The sequence below is a fragment of the Melanerpes formicivorus genome, unplaced genomic scaffold (assembly GCF_026170545.1).
Source record: "Melanerpes formicivorus ecotype bairdi unplaced genomic scaffold, bMelFor1.0.p_v2 SCAF_30, whole genome shotgun sequence".
In the NCBI taxonomy this organism is placed as follows: Eukaryota; Metazoa; Chordata; class Aves; order Piciformes; family Picidae; genus Melanerpes; species Melanerpes formicivorus.
In genome coordinates, this window is record NW_027142382.1 from 1,422,249 (window position 1) to 1,450,020 (window position 27,772).

General features: G+C 37.1%; 1 protein-coding gene across 7 annotated transcripts in view; it reads right to left on the bottom strand.

Moving 5' to 3' along the window:
- The window catches only part of DMD (dystrophin), a 1,318,095-nt gene that overhangs the window by 730,687 nt on the left and 559,636 nt on the right, over nt 1-27,772 (bottom strand). For all 7 annotated transcript variants that reach the window (XM_068155047.1, XM_068155048.1, XM_068155051.1 and 4 more), the window contains 4 exons: nt 26,986-27,161; nt 18,261-18,384; nt 9,638-9,725; nt 451-692 (listed from right to left, as the gene is read on the bottom strand). In XM_068155047.1, the coding sequence (XP_068011148.1) occupies nt 451-692; nt 9,638-9,725; nt 18,261-18,384; nt 26,986-27,161 (630 nt within the window). The remainder of the gene's footprint in view (nt 1-450; nt 693-9,637; nt 9,726-18,260; nt 18,385-26,985; nt 27,162-27,772) is intronic.

Below are 27,772 nucleotides of genomic sequence, written 5' to 3' on the forward strand. Positions count from 1 at the left end.
ATCCGCCCTCCATCAAAATGCAGGGTATGTAACAAGTGGTCTGCAACGGTAGAATTTTAAACTTGACCATGAAGACAATTTTCTGACCCAAATCCTTAAGACAGTAACAGCTACTTAATGAAGAGCCAAAGATAGATTTTTACAGAAAGTAAATAAATATATATAGCAAACAAAAGCAAACAAACAAACAAACAAAAAAGGAAAATACTTTAGGGGCATAGTTCTCTAGAATTTAATGTCTAAATATCATATCCATATGCTAGGTTCTATTACCTCATAATTTCTTTACCAGTCTTTCTTCTTCCCAAATAAATGTTTTCATTAACTAGACTGGAAAGATAAGGTGTTCATTTTCCACTTTGATATTGAAATCAGGTATGTCATAATCTGGCCTACTGTTGGAACAACTATGAAGTACAGTATCATAGAAAACTTGGAAAAGACTCTAACCTTGCACTTTTCCAACTGAGCTTTAACTACAGAAGGATCTGTTGCTGGTGTGGGTTGTGCTTTCAGCCAGTTTTCTGCAGTAATCACTGTCTGCTCCAGTTGCTGTAGCTGGGAGTAGAAGTCAATGATGTTATTTTGGTACTCCAGCCATGCCAGTCTTTCACTCAGCAACTGACAGAACTCAATCCAGCGGCTCTTCAGCTGCTCCGAGGCTTGTCTAATGTTGTCAGCATTCAGACCCTCTAGAAAGAAAGCAAGAGAAGACAGCACTTAAATGTCACAAAGAAAAGGAAAAGAAGAAAGTAAGGAAAAAAGAAAAGACAAAACAATAAAAGAATTTAATTTCTGTATTCGAGAGCTCATAAATCCAGTTAATTATTTATCATCAAGTAACAGTTCTTGTGATGGGTTATGTTCATCCTGAAAGCAAAAGGGGGGTGGGGGGGAGGGGGAGGGGTTTTGAGAGCCTTGCTCTCCCCAAAGGGGGTTTTTGCCCTGGGAAACTGAGTTAGTGAGTTCCATTCCCCCTCCCTATCCAGCAAGTGTATAAAAAGGAAGATACTACAGCCATTTGCTCTCTTTTACTTCTGCCTTGCCGGGACAAAAAGGACTAAGAAAGTTGCTGCTGGCTTCCTAGTTCTCTGCCACATGGTCAGGCCTGGCCTTTGTCCCTGCTGCATCTTCAAAGGACTATTGGTTTTGTATATATATTTTCTCCTTATCTATCCTTGTTTCTTACTCTTGTGAACCCTTCCTGTCAATGTTACATATATATATATATATAGTGTGTGTGTATATATATATATACACACATATATTGTTTAAAGAAAATGTTACTTCTCTACTTCCAAACCAACTCCAAATTATTTCTCAGTAGATTTATCTCCTCTTTTTTCCCCCTTATTCCCCTTTCTTTTCTCCTTTTTTTTAGAAGGAGGGTGAGAGGGGAAGCCGGGGAGGGACTCTCAGTCTCTCCCGTCTATCTGAATTCATAAATCCCACTTAAGGCTCAAACCACCACAGTCCTCAACATACAGATGTTACACATTAGTGAAGAAAGCATTTAAAAACTACTTTAAGTTCCTGATAGGGTACATTTCTTGCTATGGGAATGAATTATAAAATGTGTTAAAAAGCAAGAATGGGAAAGAGAAAGTGGAGATACAATACATAAAGCTAATTAAAACTACTGTAAGGAGTAAGAAAATCCCTGACAGTTGGATTTTTAATTCTGCCTGGACCGTAATTAGATTTTGATGTACAAGATTTTTTTTTTTTTATACAATAAGGGATATTTAAATGAATGTGAACTGTATTCCACAGTTATTTTGATGTTTCCAATAATCCAACTCTTAAATTCACAGAATCACAGAAACATTCAGGGTGGAAAAGACCATTGGGATCACAAAATCCAACCAATAACCCTGCTCTACAAAGTTCCCCCCTAAACCATACCTAAACAACCCTTTACACTCATCCAGGGTTGGTGACTCAACCACCTCCCTGGGCAGCTTGACCACTCTTTCTGTGATTTTTTTTTTCTCCCTAATGTCCAGTCTAAACCTACCCAGTCACAGCTTGAGGCTGTTCTGTCTTGTTCTATCACTAATTACCTGTGAGAAGAGACCAGCACCAGCCTTTCCACAATGTCCTTTCAGATAGCTGTACACAACAATGGGGTCTCCCCTCAGCCTCCTCTTTTTCAAACTAAACAGCCCCTGCTCCTTCATAACTCTTCATAAGATTTATTCTCCAGGCCCTTCTACAGCTTCTTTGCCCTTTTCTTCACTCACTCCAGCACCTCAATATTTCTCTTATATTAAGGTGCCCAAAACTGAACACTATACTCAGGGTGTGGCCTCTAACGCCAAATACAAGGGGACAATCACCTCCCTACTCCAGTTCTGCATTACATGTTATTTTAGAAATATCATAAGCACTAAGAAAGAAACACACACACAGATCAAAACAAACCAGTCCCATGTGTTCAGCACTGACCTTCAGTAGATACTACACAAAGTCTGCGAGCCAGGAAACCAGAGGGACACTTTTCTATGATTATATTCACACAAGGTTTTTTCTTCCCTGGTACTGTTTGTCTTTTTCTATCTTCAGTAATCATGCTTCAGTTAAAGCTTATGAAAGAAAAAATTAGACCTACTTAAAGGTAAAAGAGCGCCATATACTCTGTGAAGGAAGTAAGGCACTGCATATCAAAGATAAGTAAAGGGGTCTTACAATAAGATTTATAATTATTTCAAAATTAAATTAAGCTTCTCATTTATTTTTCAGTCAAGGTTTAACTATAATCCTTACTCTCTTACTGGCATGATATGCAATGATACACATATCAGCAGGACAAATATTTGCTTTAAAATTAATAAACTTCTTAATACATTGAGTAATGTTATATGCTGAAGGATATTTTTAGTAACATTGCCACTTAGTCATATATTAATTAACCAGTAAAGCAGCAGTCATGGTTTTTATCAAAAATAACCAAATTTAGTTGTCTTTTTTTTATTTCTTAAAAACAAATACAAAAGCAAAGGAGATAAAAAGCCTTCAGTGTCATACCTCTGTGATTTTTGATATGCTGTCAATAGGGTTTATCTTGTTTGCAAACTATACTCCCAATGTATAGGAAAACTTCTTTGTCAGGCAGAAAAAGTATCAAAGTTCATGTGCAATTTAATTAAATCCTAATTACAGTCAAATAAAAAAAAATAAAAGGAAATTTATTATAATACAATTTTCTAAGGAATTATTATAATGCATGCTGTATGGCAGACCATACTAGACACTAACCTAGGATCACGTCTGTTGCAAGTCACCAGAGTTCTCTGGCAAATCCTATTCTGGATTCAAGTCAGGGCTACTCTGCTCAGAGTCAGTTGGAAACAGACTGTGCAGTACCTGATAGTGGTTCCCTGGACAATTTGTGTTTCTGGAATGTTGCCCTAGCCAAGCAAATTGTACATGATATCATAAAGTACAAGCAAAAAATGTAGAAAAATAGGAAGCCCAGTCCTACCAGGAGATAATGTCAAGGGTGGAGGCTGGAGTGGCTATACATATACATTATACTCCAGTAACTGCATAGCACAGTTTAAAAGCTGAGCAAGGGTATAAAATGAAGCTTAAAGCATAAAGAAGTAAGCAGTGTTTTGACACATCTTAACAAAATTCACCAGTGATCTGGTCTTTTGTGTGCATATGTTTGCAGCCTGGAGATGTGGTATGCATAACCACATGTTCTTGAAGTGCAATGTCTAATGGACAGAGGGTGACACTTGAAGAGGTGACATAAATCTGCATGGCATAGCATGTCTAAATAACATTATTCAAAGATGACCAGGCACATTGATACTGAATCTTTCTGACAGCAAGAACAAACGCATAAATAGAAGAGAGGCCTTTAACTGTGCTATATTTCAACAACTGCTTCTGTCTAGTTGTGACTTCAGTTATAAAAATGCTGTATACTCATGGCAGAGAGCAGGTATCTCTGCTGTTGTGTCTGTCTCTGATTACCTCTGAACCTGGAAGACTCTGCCTATGAGTTTGTCAGAGTAGCTATAAAGATAAAATTAACCCCCCACACACTTTTATGTACACCTCCTTTCCTTTCTTTTCAACTGCCACACTCTCCAAAGTACCCCTAGGCAAAATAATGATTACCAGGGTAAGTGGTGTCATAGATTCCTTTTACATAATAATGCTTTTCACTGCAATATTTTCTTCAAGGATTCAGATGAAAATCTAGATTTACTAGATCCTCTTTTCTTCTTGGAACTTATATATACTCAACACAACATTAAATGTGAAAATATCCAGTATTACTCTATTTTCTTCAAGCCTTTTCTTTAATATCTAAATTTTGAGTCTAAATGCAGTTCCACAAGTGCAGAGATGAACAAAGAAATGGTTTTGCTCTTCATATAATGGAAGTGGACAGTACAAGATTGAAGCATGTGGGGCCATGATTGGTAAAAGATTTCAGAGTTACACCTTTACTAGGCAACGCAATATACTACCGGAAAAAAACACCCATCTGAAAATCTCCACAGAATGCATTTTTAAACGTCTCTTAATCCACAGCTTGTACAGGTAACTCAAAGTTGCCTATCAGATGTCAGTATGTCACTTCCAGAAGGATGTAAGAACACGGCCACTACCTGCAGTTGAAATCATTTGGTCAAATTAGTCGAAATTTTGTCTTATTTTGGAGAGAGGTAGTCCTTCATCTTATTGGAAATGATGAATTAATAACTATTTGAGTCATTGATAAAATGAGGGCATAATTTTAATGCTTTTATTTGTTCACTAAACTGGTGTAAATAAAAAATGTGAAACTTTCTTCCATGATAATTACTGATTTCTTCATTATGTTCAGCAACTTCAGCAACCACTAGCTTTCATTCACGATGTTCACATCAATGCCCTTACTCTGCTTCACTCATGGCTGTAAGGCATACCAAAATTTGACAAGGCAGTGAAGAAAAAAATATAAGTCCCATTCTCTGGTGAAATAATATTATTTTAGGAATTGTATCTAGTAATCTTTTTATGTTTCATATTCTAAAATTTCTGCTATAATCAGTGAATGAATATTCTCTACTCAAAGGAAAAAGATTATCTGAAGTGCATCCATTAATTTTATTACCTTGCATACTGTGCATAACAAATTGTGTCTGAATATTTGTAATGTTGCAGCACCTTACTGGCAAGTACATTGAAATTGCCATCTAATATGAAGTAGATCTTACTAAGTGCATTTATCGTAGAATAATGTAATATTATCTCTGGGTTTTACACCTTTCAACTCGTGTGTGTGAAATAGTAACTCACAACATAATACCTTTTCTTCCACCAAGCAATGGCACTTAATATTTGCATGGTTTATCACACCTAATTCATTTGTATTTGCTTCAATGCTGCCTATCAAAGTTCCCTAAGTACTCATTTTGATGTTCTCTCTCTTTTATTCTAAACTAATATAATAGTCAGGTGTCTACTAGAAGTGCTAAACTGCTTCACTCAACAGATTTATTATTCTATTTTAGAACAAAATTCAGTAAATAAAAACAGAATAGAATTTTTTCCTAGGAGCATTGGTAAAGAGAAGAAGATGCAAGTTTTTTATTGAATATAATCAATGAAACATCTTTAAAAGCAGGGGCAAGGAGAGGCAGAGCACAGCCCATGGAGAAGATATGTGGGTAAAGAATCCTTCACCAGAATTATCAACAATTTCCCATGTGACAGGAAAAGTCTTCCACATGGCAATGTCCAGACACACTGCTTACAAGCGTAAAAACAGTTACTCTCTGGGAGACAGCAGCTCTTCCTAATGCAAAATATTTTGTTGACAATTTGTTCATAATTTTGTTTGGTATTTCAACATGAGGAAGAACTTCTTTACTGTAAGAATCACAGAGAACTGGAACAGGCTCCCTAGAAGGGTTGTGGAATCTCCTTCTCTGGGGACTTTCAAGACCCATCTGCATGTGTTCCTATGTGACCTGCACTAGATTCTATGGTCCTGCTCTGGCAGGGGGGTTGGACTCAAAGATCTCCAGAGGTCCTTCCCAACCCCTAACATTCTGTGATCCCGGGCACATGGCTGAAAGCATTTATGTAAGGCAGCAATAATGCCTTATAGAAGTACATTTCCTCAAAATATAGTCCTCCATGCTAAAGAATCCAATAAAGGAAACCCTAAATAAACCAATCCAAGCTTACCCAGAATTTAAGTCCTATTTTTTACTTATTCCCCTATCATACCACAGTAAAAATAAAAGCAAGATCATAAATATAAATGATACAACAATTACATTCACCACCATTCTGAACTCTGTTTTATAATCCATCAGAGGCCTTCACATTTTTTATGCTCTTCATCTGTCACATTCAGAATCATGGTTCTGAGCATCTCTTTTGTAGAAGTAAAGACAAGAATTCACTAATGGCATAACTGGGATCTTAAGAATATAATAATAATTTGTCCAGATACAATTGATACACAGTGAGTAAAAAATAATTCAGTTATTATCATTATTTGACTTTATAACTGACATATGCCTTAAATCTGTTTTGCTCAGTCTTTTAACTACAGATTACGCTGCAAATGAATAACAGTCTGACTGGTTTCCCTAAAAAAGTACCACAGAGAATATAAATCACCATTTGTAATTTGTAAATTGTGATAGTTAAAAAGATTTTTCATCCAAGGTAACATAGTACATCTTCCCTCCACTATGTGTTAAACTGCATGCCTCCCACAAATCCATAAAGGCACATAAATTCCAGTTTCTCCCTGTGCCATGGGAAGGTGTTTCAGTATTAGAAGAGGAAAGTACATAATACTCCACAGCACAGGCTGACAATGCTTATTAAAACCTTTCATATGTTATTTCTTTGTCTCTTGTCCTTGGTGAATCCAGCAATCAAAATAAACAAAAAAACAAAGCCCGAAACTACAGAGGCAAAGACTGTATGTTCCAAATCAATTTCCACAATCCACACAAAGAATGAGGAAACTCAGCTGAATTACTATGGAAATTATAAAGCTACATTACTTTATTACAGTTTGCAGGTTTCAATTTATTGTTTTTTTTGTTTTGTTTTTTTTACACAGCATTTAGTTCAATATCAATTTAGATATTATCCCATTAATTGTAATTGCATTAGATCATGATTTGTAAGAAAAGATAAACAGAAAATTTCTTGTATTTTAAAGTCAAAAGTTTGACCATAGCAGTTGAATTCCTCTTTCTTCAAGGTATTATGAACACCTAGCTAAAATCCTCTTACAGTTTCCCTCAACTTATGTTATTTACTTAATTCTACTGTCTACTGCTCCCACAAGGTAGTGATTATCTAATTACTTATCCATTTCATATGCTATTCATAGAATGGGCTGCGCTGGAAGGGACCTCCAAAGGTCATCTAGCCCAACCCTCCCTGCAGTCAGCAGGGACATCCTCAACTAGATCAGGTTGCCCAAGACCTTGTCAAGCTTCACCCTGAATATCTCCAGGAATGGGGCCTCAACTACATCTTGAGGCAAACCATTCCAGTGTTCCAAGACCTTCTGGGTAAAGAACTTCTTCCTAAAATTTAATCTAAATCTACTCTTCTCTAGTTTGAAGCCATTGACCCTCTTCTTATCATTACAGGCCTTTAGAAACAGTATTTCTCTGTCTTATAGGCTCCCTTCAGTTACTGGAAGGCCATTATTAGGTCTCCCCAGAGCCTTCTCTTCTCCAGGCTTAACAACCCCTATTCTACAAATTGGTTGTGCAGCAGTGAAGTGGCTGAAAATCCTACAACATTTTAGGCTACAAGCCCAGAGGAAGTGTTTATCTTCTCAAAGGAATTGTTTCTTCCTTAAAATCCTGAGGAAAAAAAGATTCTCAATTCTTATCTTTGTTAGAACAGTATTGCTAACAAGGCTACCACAACATGTGACATGATACGGAGGTCAGAACAGTTGATAGGAAACAGATAAAGACATTCTGACTTAACTAGTCTACATTGTGCTTGCATCCCAATTGCAGGACATTCCCATGTGATTTGGGCAAAACTGGACATATTTCTATGCTCATCTAGCCACAGTCAAGAACACATAATCTATAAATCATGAATAAGCATGGACCCTTAAACTGAAGAAGAAAAAAGAACTTTGAGAATCATAGAACAGAATCACAGAATCAACCAGATTGGAAAAGACCTCAGAGATCATCAAGTCCAACCTATTACCTAATACCTAACACCTCATGACTAATTAAACCATGGCTTCAAGTGCCATGTCCAATCCTCTTCTGAACAGAAAAGAAGAAACACATGAGAATATTTAAGAGGGCATGTCAATCTGCTTGCTACTAGGCAAGGTAGGACAGTACTAGAAAAGTCATATATAATATGCTACTGAGTTCTGCAACTAGAACTGAAATTATTTACCAAAAAGTACTTCATTAAAGAAAATGAGGCTGCAATTCTGGATGTGCAACTCTGCATTTTCCCACAAAAAAAAGAGTGGGGCACTGCTAAATGTGCCCTAAAGAGATTCCACTCAAAATAACAACCACAAATTTCCAATACTGCCTTAGAATTCATGTACAACCAGTTCGCCCAAGCAGGAAACGTGTCCAAAAATTTTTGACAGATTACTCAATATGATCATCCTTGAAAAACTGCCAGAATGATTTCAAAGAGGGTGCAGATGTTACCAGATTCCCTTCAGCCTGAGAAGGGGACCTTTGCAACAGCTGTTGTGGTAATGATAATTAAATATATCCCACACATTAAATATGGTCACCTTTAAAATATTGCATTTTAACAGTTAACCAAGATAATCTTAAGGTTCCATGAAATAAGCTTAGCTTGGCCAGTTAGTACCTCAAACTCAATGCTTTTTATTTTTAGCAATTTCATACTTGGTTCTTCATTATAACAATTTAATAGAAAAATGTATCTTATGAAGCTTAGTACATTCCGTATCTGTATTCCTGGTATATGAGTACGAGAGACGTTTAATATTTTATTGCAGAGTCAGACATTCTTTAATATCAAGGACAATGGAATAACTCACAATTCTACTTCCATCTACCTTTCTTTGGTTTTTGTTTTTCTCCTAAAGATATGCAAAAGTTTTTTATATTTTTTAAATCAGTGATGAGTTGTATAATCTTTCACATTTGTTATATTTGAAAAGCCAAATGCTAGCCTTTTCCAAAAACCAACAAATGGTTTTTATATTCTATGACACAGGACATTGCAAAGATATGTGTAGTACAAAACCTAGATTTTATAATAAATCAGAAAGCACATTTTTCACTGTGCAGAGCAATGCTGTTTTAGAACTGTCTAACTCAGATGAGTTAATGTACCTTTAAAAGCTTAGCATACTCAGAAAATAAGATTACAACTGAAGTCTGCACACACAGGCTGTTAACATACAGTTCATTACTGTGAACAAGTTTCACGGTACTAAGTGGCAAGGCTTTTTTCTCTTTTCTAATTAACAGATTTAACAATCAGAAATAATAAAAAAATATAAGGCAATATTATTTTACTGTTCAATTTCGACAGCATTTGTTAATATAATTCTCGTGATAAACATGAACCTGTGCATTTTTCAAATCCCTAAGAAGATTATCTAAATCAACTCCCATGTAATTACCATTCACCATCTGTTCCACCAGGGCCTCAGCTGATCTGCTGGCATCTTGCAGTTTTCTGTACTTCTCAGGCTTTTCTCGTTGGATGGCCTGCAGCATGACAGGAAAGGTGAGTATTTCAACAGAGGGATTTTGAAGAAAAACAATAATTAATCTCAGGGATATCTTCTGATTTCTTGAGATCATTTAACCTGTCACATTGCCCTGCCAGCCTCTTGATTTGCAATGAAAGCTGTAAATAACACATACCATCAGGAAGACAGTCACGAAGGCAAATACACAAACTGAGCATCAGAACACAACAGAGCTGACAAATGATACATGTCAGTATTTTACAGCCAAATAAAAGACAAACAAATTAAGAGCAATTCAAAGCCCAATGTTTCAGAATAAAAAATATTTGTTCAACAGAAATTCCTTGTGGAAGAATTAGATTTGCTTATTTCTTATGATAGCAGCAAGAATCGAGTGTGTTAACAACATCACAGGGTTTTGTGTCATACTACAGTATTGAGTACATATACCACTTGATTGCAAAACAAAACCCCAAACCCAACCCCTAAACCTTGCAAAATGCATATTACATTAGCTAGCTTACAAACATATGAACATATACAGCAGGCAACTGTATATGAGCTATGAAGTAAGAATGAGAGTTAACTGCAGAATTAACACAGGATTCTAGATACATGTTCTATCTCATACTCTCAATTCACTTCACTGTACTCAAAAATTTCTCATCCTTGTTCAGGCTAGCACTCAGGCTGGGTGCTAAAGTCTAGAAAAGGCTAGCTTTTAAAATTTCAGGATACAGTAGGAATCTATATTTCTAATTGCATTTTCAGTTGGTAGCAATACTGATGGAAAGTGAAATAATTTTAGATCTTACAGTCCCTCTATGCTGTCTCTCAATGAACTTCATGAAGTCACCCTGTTGATTTTAAACTAATAGTTGTATAATTAGTTGCAGTTTAGAAGCTCTAAATCAGAAGCTCAAAGAAGCAGCATGGGGCTAAAGCTAAGTTTGTTACCAAAAGTAAAACAGGCTATACACCTCCCAGAGTTTCTGACCAACAGAGTCTCCCATAAATCAGTCCCTGACCTTACTGCAGCAGATGCACACATACAAAATGATATCATAGAATCATTAACAGCGGGAAAGACCTTTAAGATCATCAAGTCCAGCTGTAACCCAATGACCATGACCACTAAACCATATCCTGAAGTGCCACATATACTTGCTTCTTGAATACTTCCAGGGATGGTGACTTCACCACCTCCCTGGGCAGCCTGTTTCAATGCCTCCCCAGTCTCTTAGTAAAGATGTTTTCCCTAATACTGAATCTAAATCTCACCTGGCACAACTAAAGCCCATTTCCTCTCATCCTATCACCTGAGAGAAGATACCCACACAGGCTCACTAAACCCTCCTTTCAAGTAGCTGTAAAGAGCAGTGATATCCCCCCTTAGCCTTCCCTTCTCCACACTAAACCACTTCAGTTCCCCCTGCTGCTCTTCTTACCACATGCCCTGCAAATGCCTCACCAGCTTTTTTGCTCTTCTCTAGACACCTTCCAGAACCTCAATTTTTTTTTATACTGTGGTTCCTAGAACTGAACACAGATATGCCACATGGTATATATATATTAAAAAGACAAGATACAACCCTCACTATGGCCTCTTAAACTAGTTGATCCTACCAGGCTTCCAGATCACTTTCTTTGTTTCCACACTCAAGGTATATTCTGGGTGCCTTCACTTTCAGGCTAGAAAGTTCCTTACAATTGGAAAGAAACCTCAAGCTGGTGTTCAGGAAAGTATTTAGTAAAATAATCTTATACACTTATGTTTGAAACTGCTATTTTTCAAATGGATTGCTATCCTGAAGAGGAATTAGTATAAACACCTTGAATAAACTCTTCTAAAGTAATTTTTCAAGAGTAATGCTTAAAGCATCTCCAATTTAATAAGAAGCAGGTCCCTGGAAAACTTCCCTCCATGAGGGGAGGCTTTTAAGTTAAATTCACACATTTCTGCAGCCTACTTGTAACCACCATTTCTCTGTTCAAATAGAAATGATTAAACAGCAAGCTTTCTAACAATAAGCCAAAGCTTCTATCACACACTTTCAATAATACAATTTTGCATAAATAAAATACATAGAGGGTATTTAGAGAAGAATTAAGGATGCAATATTTTGAATTCTTAAATGTAGCTTTAATATATACAAAGGGGGGGGGGGGGGTACGTGTACTCAGGAGTACAAGATTATTGTATTAATTATTCATAGTTTTTCTAAGTAAATAAAACCTTCTACCATTCCACTGCACAATTTAAATATTTTCCAAATTATAAAAAAAAGAAAGAAAAAAAATACAGAATCCACTAATTCTCTGCAGAGTTCCAAAACTCACACATTCTTAACTAATACTGCTCTATCTATAATGCCATGTATAATTAGCATGAACCTAAACCGAAAGAACTCAATGGAATCATTAAAACCCTAAAATACATTTAAAATAATTTGACTCCATCTGTAATGCCAGATGTGTAATTATCATGAATGCAACTGTACTGAGCACAAATGAATCATAAAACAACCCTAAAATATACTAAAAATTAGCTGCTTTGAAATATAAAAAAATATATGACATTGAAGCCTGTGGCAGTGAACTCTTCAGTGTCAGGTAATATATTGTGTGTAGAAAAATGTGTTAAAATGTCCACCCCTCTCCTGAAAGGTTAAAGTTTCCAGGTCCTGACAGAAAATAGAAACACTCTATGTGAGCACTTTAAAAATATGAAAATTTGGTACACATTAATCTTTCTGTCAATTACTTTTCCCCACTCATTTTTATGTAATTGGCACACACCATAAAAATGAAGGTCTAACTCCAGTTACAGAAAGACATATGCTTAACATAGAGAAAACACAATGCTAGCCAAAGGAGAAAAGACTCTTTTTCTTCAAAGACAGATGATCTGATCTATAGAGAAAGGAAGAAATACAGCCTAGTTACTTACAGCACATACAGTCCTGCCATTGCTCTGCACATACTGCCTTGGATTTTTAAGCTCCTCAGAAGGTTTTCTATAAGCGTGTGTAAAAATCCATAGAAGTAAATCACAGAAGTCACAGAAACATTGAGGCTGGAAAAGACCCTCAGGAACTCCAAGTCCAGTCGATAACCCTACTCTGCAAGGTTCACCCCTAAACCATATCCCCAAGCATCAAATCCAAACAACCTTTAAACACATTCAGGGTTTGTGACTCAACCACCTCCCTAGGAAGCAAATTCTAATGCCTGACCACTCTTGCTGTGGAAAAAATTTCCCTAATGTCCAGTCTAAACCTACCCAGTCACATCTTGAGGCTGTTGCCTCTTGTTCCGTCAGTAATTACTTGTGAGAAGAGACCAGCACCAACCTCTCTACAATGTCCTTTCAGGTAGTTGTAGACAGCAATGAGGTCTCCCCTCAGCCTCCTCTTTTCCAGACTAATTTGCCCCAGCTCCTTCAGTTGCTCTTCATAAGATTTATTCTCCAGGCCCTTCCCCAGCTTCATTGCCCTCCTCCGTGAAGGGAGTAGGAGTCCTGGAAACACCTCTCATTTATCTATTTGGCCTTCTTTTGTTCCTTTTAAAATTTACTGAAAGGAACCATACTCTTGATTAAGAGTTAACTTGTGTTCACATACAAGTTCATTTGTGACACAAGTAGGCTGGGGTAAGTTTGAAGAGGTTTGTTAAGTTTTGAAACTCAGATTCTGTACATTTTAATCAACATTCCTTTTGATGAAAAGTTGTGGTAAAGACAAAGACATTTCAAAATATTTCCAAATATAGCTTGCTTTTATTTTTTTTTTTTTAATATTTTGGGTTTTGTAAAAGATTAAAACTAAAAATACATGCACCAATATACGGAGGGGAAGAAAAAGAGAAAAAGAAAAAGCTACCTTTCCAGCTTTCTGACCAATCAGGAATTAATTTTCTTTTGAGAAGTTTTCTAACTGGCAATATCAATTTATAATGACCTAGTTTTAACCAATCAAATAATTCCAACAAATCATCTAAATACAAGCCAAAGGTGAAAAGCTATTTTCACAAGGCTAAGCATTTTGACTTTGAGATTGTAGTTGTTGGTTAATGACTTCATAATCTAGAAAACACTGACAGACTGAGGAATTCAGATGTTAATCATAGCATAAACAACATCCTACATTAAGGGATCTGTGGAAGGATGCATGGAAGCAACACTCCCTGACCTCCTCTGATTCTGACCAACTGCCCCAAACAGCAGGAGATGGCAGCATTATCATCACTGGCTCTGACAATGATGCAGGTTTCAAATATCCAAGCACAACAAAGTGTGTTTGAAACAGGTCACTGAAACAAAGTAAACAAGTATGGGACTTCTGAGAATGCTAGGGGAATCAGTTAAATTGTGTAGGATATATGACATGTTCTCTTACATCTGTTCCTTATAGGTTTACCTTTGAGTCTGAATTTCTAAGTGCTCTTTCCTGGCTAACCAAAATTCCTTTCAAGGAGTTTTATTCCCAGTTTATTGATATATAGTCTCAAATTTCAGTTATTATTAATCAGGTTGTTCTACCTATCAAATTTTATTATTTTTTTTTCACCTAAACCTTCATGTATTTGAACTTACAACACTGAAAGCTTATTGTGGCTTTAAGTAACAAGAAAAACAAACTTAAAAGGCCCAAATAATTGTTGGGTCTGTTTGTAGGATAATACACATCTTAAGTGTAGAATGCTGACAGTGTGAGGAATTGTGATGAAGTTTACACCTTACTATTGGAAGTCTGCACTATTTTAAGGTGGTATGATTGTCTCAAAACAAAACTTTTGTACTTACACCATCCAGTCTCTTTGTCCAAGAAAGGTAAATATCTTGCTAGTGTAGGAAGAAAGGGCCGTACCTATTTTTAACTTCTTCCCAGGTAGGAATATACTTTTTCTGCACATGCAATATATTCTAATTACTTATTATGTCTGCTCAAGGCTTTTTTCCTACCAGTATCTGAAAAGTAGCAGTCAGTGCATTTAACCTTTCTTGGCTCCACCTCCCCCAGACCTTCTCTTAGAGGGGATGTGAGCAGGCTTTTGAACTTGATGAGTCATCAATGATGACAAAAGAGCTTTCCTTGTGGCTGTCACTTCTGAAGTCTGCATCCCTCCATCAAATAGCAGATGCAGTTCCATTGCACCATATGGAAGTGACCCCTCATCCAAGAAAAATTATGATTAGGAGCAAGATGCCACAACAAGAAAATTTAAAAAATCACCCAATTAATAACCTGTCCTCAAAACAACAGAAGAAAAGAAAGTCATTAGGAAAAGGCCCCAGAAGTCAGCACCTAGCATGATGGAATTTAAGTGGTAGGATGATATAGAGCACAGGTGTTCTGTGCTACACCAATACATAGATTGGAAGAAGAAAGCTACATGACAACCAGGGAAGGCAAGATGGAACTTCTGCATGCATGTGTACATGTTCTCAAGCCTGCATGCGTAAGTTCAACACCAGGGTATGACTATCTATGTCAGTACAACACAGTCTTTTTCAGTTATCACTAATGTTTTCCTTTTTAGCATTTCTTCTTTAAAAATCTTCTACAACTTTAGTAAAGATTGTAAGAGATTAAACCTTGCATTGTTTTGAGGCTCATTTTGTGGGCATTAGAAACAAAAGTGCAAATAGTTTCATAGTTTCATAGTTTCATTCAGGGTTGGAAGGGACCACAAGGATCATCTAGTTCCAACCCCCCTGCCATGGGCAGGGACACCCCACACTAGATCAGGCAACAATGAAATTGCTCAAATCAACTGGAGAGCAGGTTCCTGCTTTGGTTACTAGTTTTATGGATAGAGGCAGAGACCAGACCAGGAAAAGTAAGGACAGGACAGGCTTCAAAACCTGGCATTTTAAAAACCTGTGTTTTTGTTTTGTTTTAACAACATGTACAAAGATCTCCATTACCTAAAAACTTTAATACAGGATCCAAGCACCATCTTTCAGAGCTCTATCAATTTAATATTCAATGTTAATGAAATTTCTCATATTTCTATTTAGAGATGCTGGTTTGTCTCAGACCCTGGTTGATACAACACAGATCTTTTTTCAGCACTTCTTTTCACTAAAGAAGCTGAGAACTGGTTTCTTAAGCATCCAGTTATTCAAATTTCCAAAGAGGTCAAAGAAACATCTGAAATATCTCCTACTATCTGCAGTCTTTAATCCAAATTTAGAGTGTCCATGCACAGTGGGTCAGATGCCACACCTCTTTTGCCTCCTTCTCTCTTCCTCCAGTATTATATCTGATTTCATCAACCCAGATGAGATCTGAACAAATGTGATGGGTAGCAGCCTCCAGACCAAATGTTCTTCCTCAGTGGGAACTCCAACTGACACCAAAGGAGATTCTGTAATCCACCTACATCCAGCCCTTTACTTGTAACAATCACTACATCCTTGTAAGCAAAATAAGTAAAGAAGGAGGAAGGTGAGCCATGGGTCCTTTAATGGTTTTATAAAGTTTTAGAAACTGACACAAGGTGGAACTTTGGATTGGCTAGGGAAACCTGATAGTGCAGATATTAGATCTATTAGATGAAACCCACAAGACATTGAATCTTTGTGTATGCATGCATGTTTATATATGATGAAGGGGTAGAGTCAGTCATCAGCAAGTTTGCAGATGACACAAAGTTGGGGGCAGATGTTAGTCAGTTAGAGGGTAGAAAGGCTCTGCAGAGGGACCTCGACCGACTGGACAGATGGGCAGAGTCCAACAGGATGGCATTCAACAAGTCCAAGTGCCGAGTGCTGCACTTTGGCTACGGCAATCCCATGCAGAGATATAGGCTGGGGTTGGAGTGGCTGGAGAGCTCCCAAACAGAGAGGGACCTGGGGGTGCTGATCGACAGCCACCTGAATATGAGCCAGCAGTGTGCCCAGGTGGCCGGGAGGGCCAATAGCATTCTGGCCTGCATTAGGAATAGTGTGGCCAGCAGGAGCAGGGAGGTCATAGTGTCCCTGTACTCTGCTTTGGTTAGGCCGCACCTTGAGTACTGTGTCCAGTTCTGGGCTCCTCAGTTTAAGAAGGACATCGAAATACTTGAACGTGTCCAGAGAAGGGCAATGAGGCTGGTGAGAGGCCTTGAGCACAAGCCCTATGAGGAGATGCTGAGGGAGCTGGGATTGTTTAGCCTGGAGAAGAGGAGGTTCAGGGGTGACCTCATTGCCCTCTATAACTACCTGAAAGGTGGTTGTAGCCAGGAAAGGGTTGGTCTCTTCTCCCAGGCAACCAGCACCAGAACAAGGGGACACAGTCTCAAGCTGCACCAGGGGAGGTTTAGACTCAAGGTGAGGAGGAAGTTCTTCACCGAGCGAGTCATTCGACATTGGAACGGGCTGCCCAGGGAGGTGGTTGAGTCATCGACCCTGGAGGCGTTCAAGAGGAGACTGGACGTGGCACTTGGTGCCATGGTCTAGTCATGGGGTCTGTGTTGATAGGTTGGACTCGATGATCCTCGAGGTCCTTTCCAACCTAAGTGATACTGTGATACTGTGATATATATATGTTTATATCCTTATATATATTTATATTTATGCATATTTCACACAAGGTGAAGTGGCATCATGAACTAAATTCAGGATATTTCCTTGCAATGGGTACTTCCTAGCAGTGATATCACAAGGATGATAATTATATTAAAATAATTGCAAGAAAAAGATGATTTAAGCCCAAATTTCAAAATGTATACTTAGCCACAAAATTCAGTGTTTTTCAATTAGTCATGGCTAATTTATGCCAGATAGGCAGACAATGAGAAAAAAACAGCAGCAAAACTAACTTTAATATAGTAACTTTGTTCTGTTTGTGTTCTAGGTTCTTCACCATATACTTTAATAAAATTCAACATATCCTATGATAGTACAAGAGATAGTTATAAAAAGAACTCCCTCTTTCTCAGAAAAAAAAGTGGCATTTTTTTTGCATTTATCTGCAAAAATTAAATATGGAAGAAAACTTATAATCGTTGAGTTTTCAAGGGCTAAATTCAGAATGTGTGAAGCATATAGCCCAACACAGCTATTTCTTAAGCAGGGCAGAATCATTCATTTTAGCAAAAGCAGAAAAAATGTGGAGGCTGATGATTTGAAGATACATTTTATAGTGCAGTTAAAAGAATTAGATATATATTTTTTCTTTTAGCATACACTAAAAGATGGCACTTTTCCTATCCTTCAATTCAAGCATGTATAATGTCAAATTAAGCTGTTAGTATAGAATGATGATGCTTATTTCAGAAATAAGAGATGGCTTTGATTAGACTTCACCAAAGGCTTTCATGAAGCTACAATACCTTAATTAAATATGAGTATGAATGTATAAAAAAATAATCTCTGTATTAAGACAGCTTGTGAAGCAATTTTGGTCACAAAAACTGCAATTCACAGAAATAGTGAGCACTTGCAAATGTCACTTGGACCTATGAAAAATTAATGCTTGTCAGTCTACATTTAAACTTGGACTTTGAAGGCACTTTGACAAGTTGATACAAACTAACAGACACATATACAAGTATTTTCTCCTACCTTGATTCTTTCTCTGAGATCTGAGAGATTGCCTTCTTTTCGAAACATTGCAAACTCGGGACTCTGAAGCACTGCTTCTGAACGGGTCATCCAGCTATGGAGTTCTGTGGTATCCGCGTCAAACCTAAGAGACAGAGAAGCACAACAAATCATTTCATTTCCACATAGTTTCTGACAACAAGATTGACAATAAACATGCCTAAATGGTTGCTTAAACAAGAGAATAAGCAGCAAATTCTCTCAGCAAAAGACAGTTTGAAGTCCCCTATATTTCATAAGAAAGTTCATATAAAACTCTTCACGCTAAAATTTGTAAGCATAGAAATATTTTATCATTTTTAAGACCCTAATTTGACAGCCTAGCAGATGCAACAATTTTCACAATAAGGATTTTAATTGTACAAGCTGATGTTTTCAGAAGACAGGTCCTGTTAAGTCAGCTGAGGTTGTGAGCTATATCTGGTTGATTAAATGAAGCCTTCATACCTGCAAGACTTCTGTCCCAGCTTATGAGGATGATATTATGAAGGATATTCAAGCAAGAAATTTGACTATTAGAAATTAGTCTCTTCTGATTAACTCAAATTTGTTGTAGAATGCAATTACTACTCAAAAATAAATTGTATTTTTCCTACCCTTGAAACTTTACAAACTGCAAATTAAGATCCCCAATTCTCTGTATATACTTTTAAGCTAGTTTTTACTGCACAGTCCTTTCTATTCCAGTCTGTATTCTTTTATAAATACCTTTAAAAAGTATCTTAATTTTTGTTACCGATTCAGAAGGCAGCAACACAAAGTTAAGGTTACAATATGCAGACATTTAAATTACTGATGTGTAAACTGTGATTTGCCATTGACTGTGGTTGTTAAAACAAGAAACTATTTGCCACACTGTATTCTTTATTGAAGTATATGTTTCAGTATTTATTTCTAGACTGTACCTGGTTTTACATTTACAATGATACAATGAAAGCATTAGAACAAAGACCTAGGAAAAAAATTAGCTGTATCTTTTGGTTCCCGTTATAAACATATGTTGTATCATTAATTTACATACAACTGAATAAAATCTACTAAACCCAAGAGCTTAATGGACAAGTGTATCTTTGGAGGAAACAATTCTTTTATAAAAATATAGTCCATACACACGAGAACTAAAATACAAGGATGTAAGGTAAGAATCCAATGCTACAGAAAGCTACACATACAGAAATGCAAACTGAATGCATATTTATGCTATTCAGGCCTCTCTTCCCCCCCCACCCCCCCACCCCGCACTGTGATCTTTGTGACTCCATTTAGGAACACAGTGTGAAAAGCTGAGTAACAAATAATGAAAGAAGAAGAACAAAGAGTCATACAGTGACAATCCTGCTCTAACATCCTATATTCAAATTATAAACTTGAAGCCATGGTTTAGTAGTCATGAGGTGTTGGGTGACAGGCTGGACTTGATGATCTTTGAGGTCTTTTCCAGCATTAGTGGTTCTATAATTCTATGATATGAATAATTTTGATAAAGCAATTCATAATAATTTTATCTATATATGCACACACACACACACACACACATATATATAGTGAAGTAATGGAAGGTGCAGAAATCTTAATCTATTAAAGAATTACACGTTCAGAGGTGAAAGACAATAGAAAAATCCCAGGTGGTTTATAATATCTTTGTTCTGGAACCAGATTCTAATCCCTGAAGTTGAACTGCACTGCCAGTTAAGACCATCCTACCTCAGGTCCTATTTATAATTTCCAATCCTGCATAAATCAATTACAAGTATTGAATTATGTTGTCCCCTGTTATGCATATAATAACTGCATAAAATAATCACAGAACATCAGATATTTGATAACAAAATGATGAGTTTACCAATCCATCAGTACTAAACTCCCTTGGCTGCAGACGCTACTTGTGGTGCTTGCTCCATTCTCAAGCTGAAAGTAAGTATGACCAGTGAGACCAGCTTCCTGGAAAATACTGTGGTATTAGCAGGGTATAGGATGGAAACTGACAGCGCAAAATGTTTACCAGCCATCATTTCTTCATTTAATGAAAAGCCTCTGTAGAATCCTCCCTGGAACAGCAATGGGAGACTGTGGGACAGTTCTGATACTACAACAAAATAATCAAGAATAGATCTCATGTCCCAGAGACTCATCAGATGGTGGTAAGCATTAGCCACAGCAGACAGCTTCTTGACAGAGCTGATCTCAGATAACAGATTGCTCTGTCACAGTTTCTTCTGGGGAAAAATATAACACCACAAACAGAGCATTCTTCCCCAGAAAGGGCTATACAGAGGAGGAAGAAAAGGATTAAAAGACATAGAAGTTAATTCTAAATAGCTTTTTGTAGCACATGAATATCCTTAACATAAAAACATTTTTTAATTATCTTAGAAAGAGAAAATTCTTCCTTTTATGTTCACCTCACATAAAACCAGAAAATACAGGTAGAATATGGCATTTAAACTTTCTGCTGTGAAGATTTCCTTTCTAAGCACAGCTGCAGTTGCAAACTATATTAACTCTAAATTGACATTCAAAGGATTGATACAGTCTTTAAATCTTCTAAGTACAACAATACTTTTGACATAAAAGGTAATGTAATATTACATCTCTGAGCCGATAAAATTGAGTGTATGCAGAATTTGTTAAGATAAATCCATGGAAGTCACTAAAATCAAATAAGTTGATACAATTTATCTATATAATTACATTACTTTAACATGAGTATTAGCTTGCTCCCCACCTAAAAGTTCAATCTGCAGCAAAGGATTTGTTACTTCTGCAGTGCTCATGACTTAGTTTTTCATTTAGTCTTTCCTTCTGCTATTCCACAAGAGAAACTGTGTTTTACTGCCCTCACTGCCCTCTCTCTACAGGCTAGCACATATCAGCTAAGTTCATATATAGTCTCTACTCCAGAGTCTGTTTGAAAAACTATCTTCACATTTTTACTCCACGCGATTCAAATGTTCATAGAAGTCCCTCACAAATTGATTCTCTGGATCATACTAAGCCATATGCCCACTTGAGATCACCTTTCAAAACTCTCTTGCCAAGATTGCCATGTGTACTTGTTGAAAAATCATTCCTCGTTCTACCTTTCCCTTCCTTTCGCACATTAAAAATACAGTGAAACTCACACTTAAGGCATTTCACAACTTAGATACATTTTGTTTTCTCTTTCTGAGCATGGGATTTGTAACTGAAATTCCTATTAGAGTCTGATACTCAAGTCCTACTACAAGCTCCCTACCTAATCATGTGTCTTTCAGAAACCACTAAGAAAAACCAAGTGCTAATTTGTTTCTAACATAATTAATTAGACAGAAATGAGATATTTGAAACAATAACTATGAAAAAAAGTCACTTTGAATAAGTAAATTATTTTCCTTTGATGCACTTTTTTTTATTTTCTAGGAAAATCAAACTTTTCTAAGTAATGAAGCATTAGAACACCAAATAAAATGATTTTCAAAGAAATGAAGGGTAGTGTGTTTTAAAAAAAATGACACTTATTAAATGAACAAAAAACCCACTAGATGGAGCAACTATCCTATTTTAACATGCCTTTCTCTTCAAAGGGCAGAAAGTCTCCTTCAAATCTGAAGATTTAACAGGGTATCGATAGCAATGTTATCACAGTATCACTAAGGTTGGGAGAGACCTCAAGGATCATCGAGTCCAACCTGTCACCACAGAACAACAATGCCACAGGATAGAGACACAGAGACACGAACCAACATGGAACCCAAGCCCTATGGCAAGGATGGAACCACTGGCACCACTGATGCTGGGGGCAGGCACTGGGCAAGTCCCAGACTGCACTCAGCAGCAGAGGGGAACCATATTCAGGAGCTGGGTTCAGGCACAGAGGGATGGGGGTGGAAAGCAGTAGGGACAGAGTCCTGCTGGGACAGCAACCAGTGAAGAAGAGGCTGGACCCTGGGCATCCCTCAGCTTGCTCCTGAAGATGTCCTCCATGGGCTGCAGTCCCTTGGTGAGCACTTGAGGCTCCCCTGTGCTGTGTGCTACTCCCCACAGCTTCCACCTCTGCCTTCCTGCCCCCACGGTGTGGCACAAGCTGTGGCAGTGCCCTTGGTGTGCCCAGGAGCAAGTCTGAGGCAGAGCCTTTCTGCCCCCCAGCCCTTGGCAGGAGCTGTTCCCATCAACTTCTCCCTGCTAGCAGCAGCCCCTGGCTGTGCCAAGCTGCCCTGAGCTTCAGCCAGTGCCTGAGTGAGCAGGGACTGAGCTGGGCAGGGACAGCACCCAGAAGAACTGCTGCTGGTCCAGCTCAGAGCACAACACTCCTTAGTATCTCTACAGTAATGTTATGTTTCCTGGAAACATTAGGAAGCACATACAAATTTACTAAGTGACAAAGTTATCTTTGGATATTATTTAAGAACATTGGTACTAAGATTATGCTTAAATTAAATGTCATGCATTTCTAACCTGTTTAGAAATTATGAATGGAGACATTTTCTATTTTTAGATTTTCCTGTGCTACATAACTGACCTGTTGTTCCCAGGTTATGTGCATACCATAAAACTGAAGATGCTGCCTTGCAATTCTTTCTCAAACTTGCAGAACTTTTTTTTTTTCTAATCCTAGGACTTCAGTTATGTTGCATTTTTCTCTAGTCCTAATGCATACTTCCAAGACATTATTATACAGCTCCAAGTATTTTTTTCCTTTCTCAGGTTTTAAATTAATTCCTCTGGGAAAAGGATCTTTCTTATGACCAGCAACAGAACTTAGCACATGTCTCAATTATTCTGACATTTTTAAGAGGTAATTTTGAGTTAGTTTTCTGACTAAGGGGATGGGTTGGCATGAAGGAAGGAAAAAAAAAATTAATCTGTTTCATATATCTGCTTTCCACAGCTATGGTAAAAAGTTGCTTTAGGAGGAAAGAAAAATCTGCATCATCTTTCCCATTCATTTATACCTCAGTGATTTGAGGCAATGAAAATATCCCCACACTCTTAGTTCATTTAAAGAATCAAAAGCTATGCAGTGTCCTTTTTTTGCAGTCGCTATACAGGCTTTGTTTGTCTTCGAGTATAGTAGCAAATAAATAAGCACAAGAAAACCCTGAAAGATCTTGCAAGCATCGAAGGACTCATTGTATGGGAAAACAACCATGGGGCTCTCCCAATAAATAAAAAAGCATTGATGGAAAATGTGTCTAGCCACCAAAACAGATAGGCATTTTAGCTGAGCACTCAAATTTAAAGATGGCTTTTCTTCTCTCATAGCTGTCCTGATATTCAGTACAAACTTATTATGCTGGAGAAAGACAATAACATACTGTCGAATATATTAGTTTGTAAAACTGCATATTTATGTTTTAATAAAAGCAGGAACAATAATCATCATTTTAGGCTGAAACTCCATCCCTGAAGTTTCCTCTCAAAGTGTTCCTCTGAAGCCATTTATTTACTCATGCCTCCCACTCTGAAACACCCACTTGGACTTTCTAGAGAGGAAATGTCTTCTTTTTTCAGATGTTCAGGTAAAAATGCCAAAAAAAAAATAAAAATATAAAATCTAGATGGAAAATATTGCCTTCAAATAAAGTAACCATCACTCATCCTGTTGCACAGCTGTGGACATTTCTAACAATGTTTATTTTGTATTCAGTGAACAGTCATGCTGAACTTGTTCTTCTGTGTTGGTATGATTGCATCATTGCAACAAATTTAATAACTCCTGCACACAAAACAATATTCCAGATAGTTAGAACCGACTAAAGTGTAGTAAACAATTAACTCCTTTCTTCCTGTCAGAATTCATCTTTCTTTCCTACCAGATGAAAATAAAAATCTAACGTGTACAGCAATGAAAAGGACTCTGATTTTAGGTATACATAAGAAAGCAGAACTTATTCAATTTTCTGAAGTCATCCTAGACAAAGACTGAGAACTACAGATTGCTTCAAGTTTCATATCTAAAAGTTAAGCAAAACTTATATAGTGAATTAATATCTTTAAGATCGCATAAAACATAAACCAAAACTTAGTATGCAATGGTAAAAACAGGATCACACGGCAAATTTAGTAGCAGATCTGCCAATAACATAGCTGCAAGTAATCATAGTCTCAAATTTGATAATATATCCTATTTTCTGTAGAAGGATCTGTATGTAAGATTGTTACTTGCAATACTTCAGACTGACAAAGGCTGAAACATTGAATTTATAATTTTTAGTTTGTATAAAATGAGGGATTTCTGAACATAAACAATTTCTATAATCCTATTAATCCTCCCCTCCAGTATTTCCCTCATATGATTCAGTAACCTGCAGCCTTGCAATTTTATTTTCAGTATTAAGGCAGTATTAAGCAAAAGAACACAGGCAAGAAATAAAATAAAGACCAATATCACGTACTTAGTAGCTGAGAAAGGAACTTCTGCTGCAAATTAGTCTCTGATTTCATAGTAATGCATAGCTATTTATAGTAACAACTTTATTAAAGAATCATAAAACATAGGTTTTAAAAAAAAAGGCCCACTACTTCATTTAGCTTTAACTAATACAGTGCTTTTCTTTACAGTAGCAGACTCATATTTTACTTCCTTATATTTATGTCAAGTTTTAAAATATCAACTTTCAAATTTCAGGGTAATTTTCTTTCTTAATTTTTCAATTTCCAAATTAAGAATACAAATAGTTTCAAGGTAAGGATCATGCCTCAATATAGATTTACTCTTGCATTTAAGACAACAGGGCCTGGATCCTGTTTGAGATCTTTGCACATTTCTACTGAAGCATTAAGAAGACTGCTAATGCTTATAATGTCTGCTAAGCAAAAATACTGCCATCTAAGAATTGCTTAAACTCAAGAACTCTTAGTCTGCTCTTAGCCATCACTGTGCATTATCTTGAGCGCATGGAAATATATTAGCAAAATATAATGCTCATTATTATTTAATGATAACCCAAGATGCATGAAAATAATAATAAATAAAACAACAACAAACAGATTCCAAATCAAGACTTTGGAGATTAGATTCAATACATTTTAATTCAGACAACAAAGTTACTTATTCAGTTGAAGCACTTTTCTGTAGGAAGAATAGTTATCCAATTTAACAACAAGGGAGTGAATCAGTCTTCTTACACCACAAATACACCATTCCTAAGTAACAATGCTAAACTAGAAACTTCACTTGTAGAATGCTCAAAGAAAGGTAAGATAAATGCCTCTTCAGATACCTATGCAAAGAAAAAGTGTCTCTAAGCATCTTTTTTCCCCCCCAATTAGATGCTCCTTTTATTACAAAATTATTTCTCTTGCTCTTGATATATTTTATTCTTCTTAACCAGTTAAATATTGTTTTACAAGAAAATAACATAACATTAAAAATACAATGAATTAGCAAAAAAAAAATATTTTAAACAGAGTCTTTAAATCTCTTATCTTGAAATTCATATGCTTATCTGAATATCAGAAAATATTCCCAAAATAAACATAACAATGAGTACTTGAAGTGCAGCTTCTTAGCATCTCTTTCAGAAATTTAGTACTTGACCTAATTCTATTTGAACTCACAAATTAATCTTGGAACTTAAACAAGTGTTCAGTATTTGCCTAAAATCCCTTGTCACTTGTACTTGAGTTACACAGGAAAAAAATCTGAAAATAATAATACTGGATGCTTCTCGACAATTTAACTATGCTCTGCAGAACTGTTGCTTCTATTGTTGACCCAGAAGCCAGAAAGATAGAGGCTGGAAGGGAACTCTAGAGATCACCAAGTCCAACACCCTTGTCAAAGCAAGATCACCTGAGGCAGGCAGGTCACCACAGGAACACATCCAGATGGTCTTGAAGTTGTACAGAGAAGGAGACTCCACAACCTCTCTGGACGGCCTGTTTCAGTGCTCCATGAGCTTTAAAGAAATTTCTCCTCATGTTGAGGTAGAAATTCCTGTGTTCAAGTTTGTATCCATTACCCCTTGTCCTATCACAGGACACCACTGAAAAGAGACTTACACCTTCTTCTTGACAACCACCCTTCAGGTATTTATAAACATTAATAAGATCTCCCATCAATCTTCTCTTTTCCAGACTAAACAGCCCCAGGTCTCTCAGCCTTTCCTCATAAGACAGATGCTCTGGTCCCTTAATCACCCTTGCTGCACTTTGCCAGACACTCTCTAGTATGCCCCTGCCTCCCTTGAACTGGGGAGCCCAGAACTGCACACAATACTCCGGATGTGGTCCCATTAAGGCAGGGTAGAGGCGAAGGAGGACCTCCCTTGACCTGCTGGCCACACTTCTTAATGCACCCCAGGATACTATTGCCCTTCTCAGCCAAAAGGGCACATTGATGTCCCATGGATAACTAACAGAATACTTCTTGTCTTTCAAGTTTCAAGAATATAGTCAAGTGAGATTCCCACAACGCCATAAATAAGGACTTTTACTGACAATAGTTATTATTATAATGCTATTGATGTAATGATTCATATATTATACTGCAAAATAGCAGGACTAGAAGCACACAACCCACCCCCGCACCCCTGCATAACTCATGCTGCATAAAGAAAGATAATAATCAATTGGTACGTTAGAGAATGGAAATAGAATTTTAACCTCAAAATGTATACAGCAAACTATTGCTGTGAAATTACCATTCTTGCATTCTCATCCAAACTCTGTCAGTATTCTCCCTCTGTCTCCTAGTAACTCTCACCTCTTCCTAATTTCTGAATCCACAAGGAGTTGCCTTTTTTTGTGAGGTGGAGGTGGTGGGAGTTCCTCTTTAGCATGCTTAACCAGGATTTGTTCTCTTGTGGTTACCATAGTTACAGTTTCCATTACAGTTGTCTGTGTTAGTGATGTCTGAGTGGTAGTGACAGCCTGTGAAATCTGTGAGAAATATAAAAAACAGAGGTCACACATTGTTTGAAAGACTTCAGTAAAGACTGTTTGGACTAGCAATAGGAAATAATGAGAAATTGTTCCCGTCTTATTATAGGCTGATCTTCAGAAACAAACATACAAAAATCCACCCCCCAACTCTGCCACTCAAACCCAATTGTTTTATCTGATTTATGCTATGTGAATACAGTATCTGCAGAAGTCAATAGCAAAATCAGAAAGGATCCTAAAGAGAATGAACTTAGGTCTCCTTGTAAGTCATGCTGAAGGAAGGAAAGAAATGAACAGTCAATTTTATGAGGAAATAGAACAGAATAGAATAGAATAGAATAAACCAGGTTGGAAGAGACCTTCAAGATCATCACGTCCAACCTATCACCCAACACCACCCAATCAACTAACCCATGTAACCAAGCACCCTCTCAAGTCTCCTCCTGAACACCTCCAGTGACAGCGACTCCACCACCTCCCCAGGCAGCCCATTCCAATGGGCAATCACTCTCTCCATGTAAAACTTCCTCCTGACCTCCAGCCTGAACTTCCCCTGGCACAGCCTGAGACTGTGTCCTCTTGTTCTGGTGCTGGCTGCCTGGGAGAAG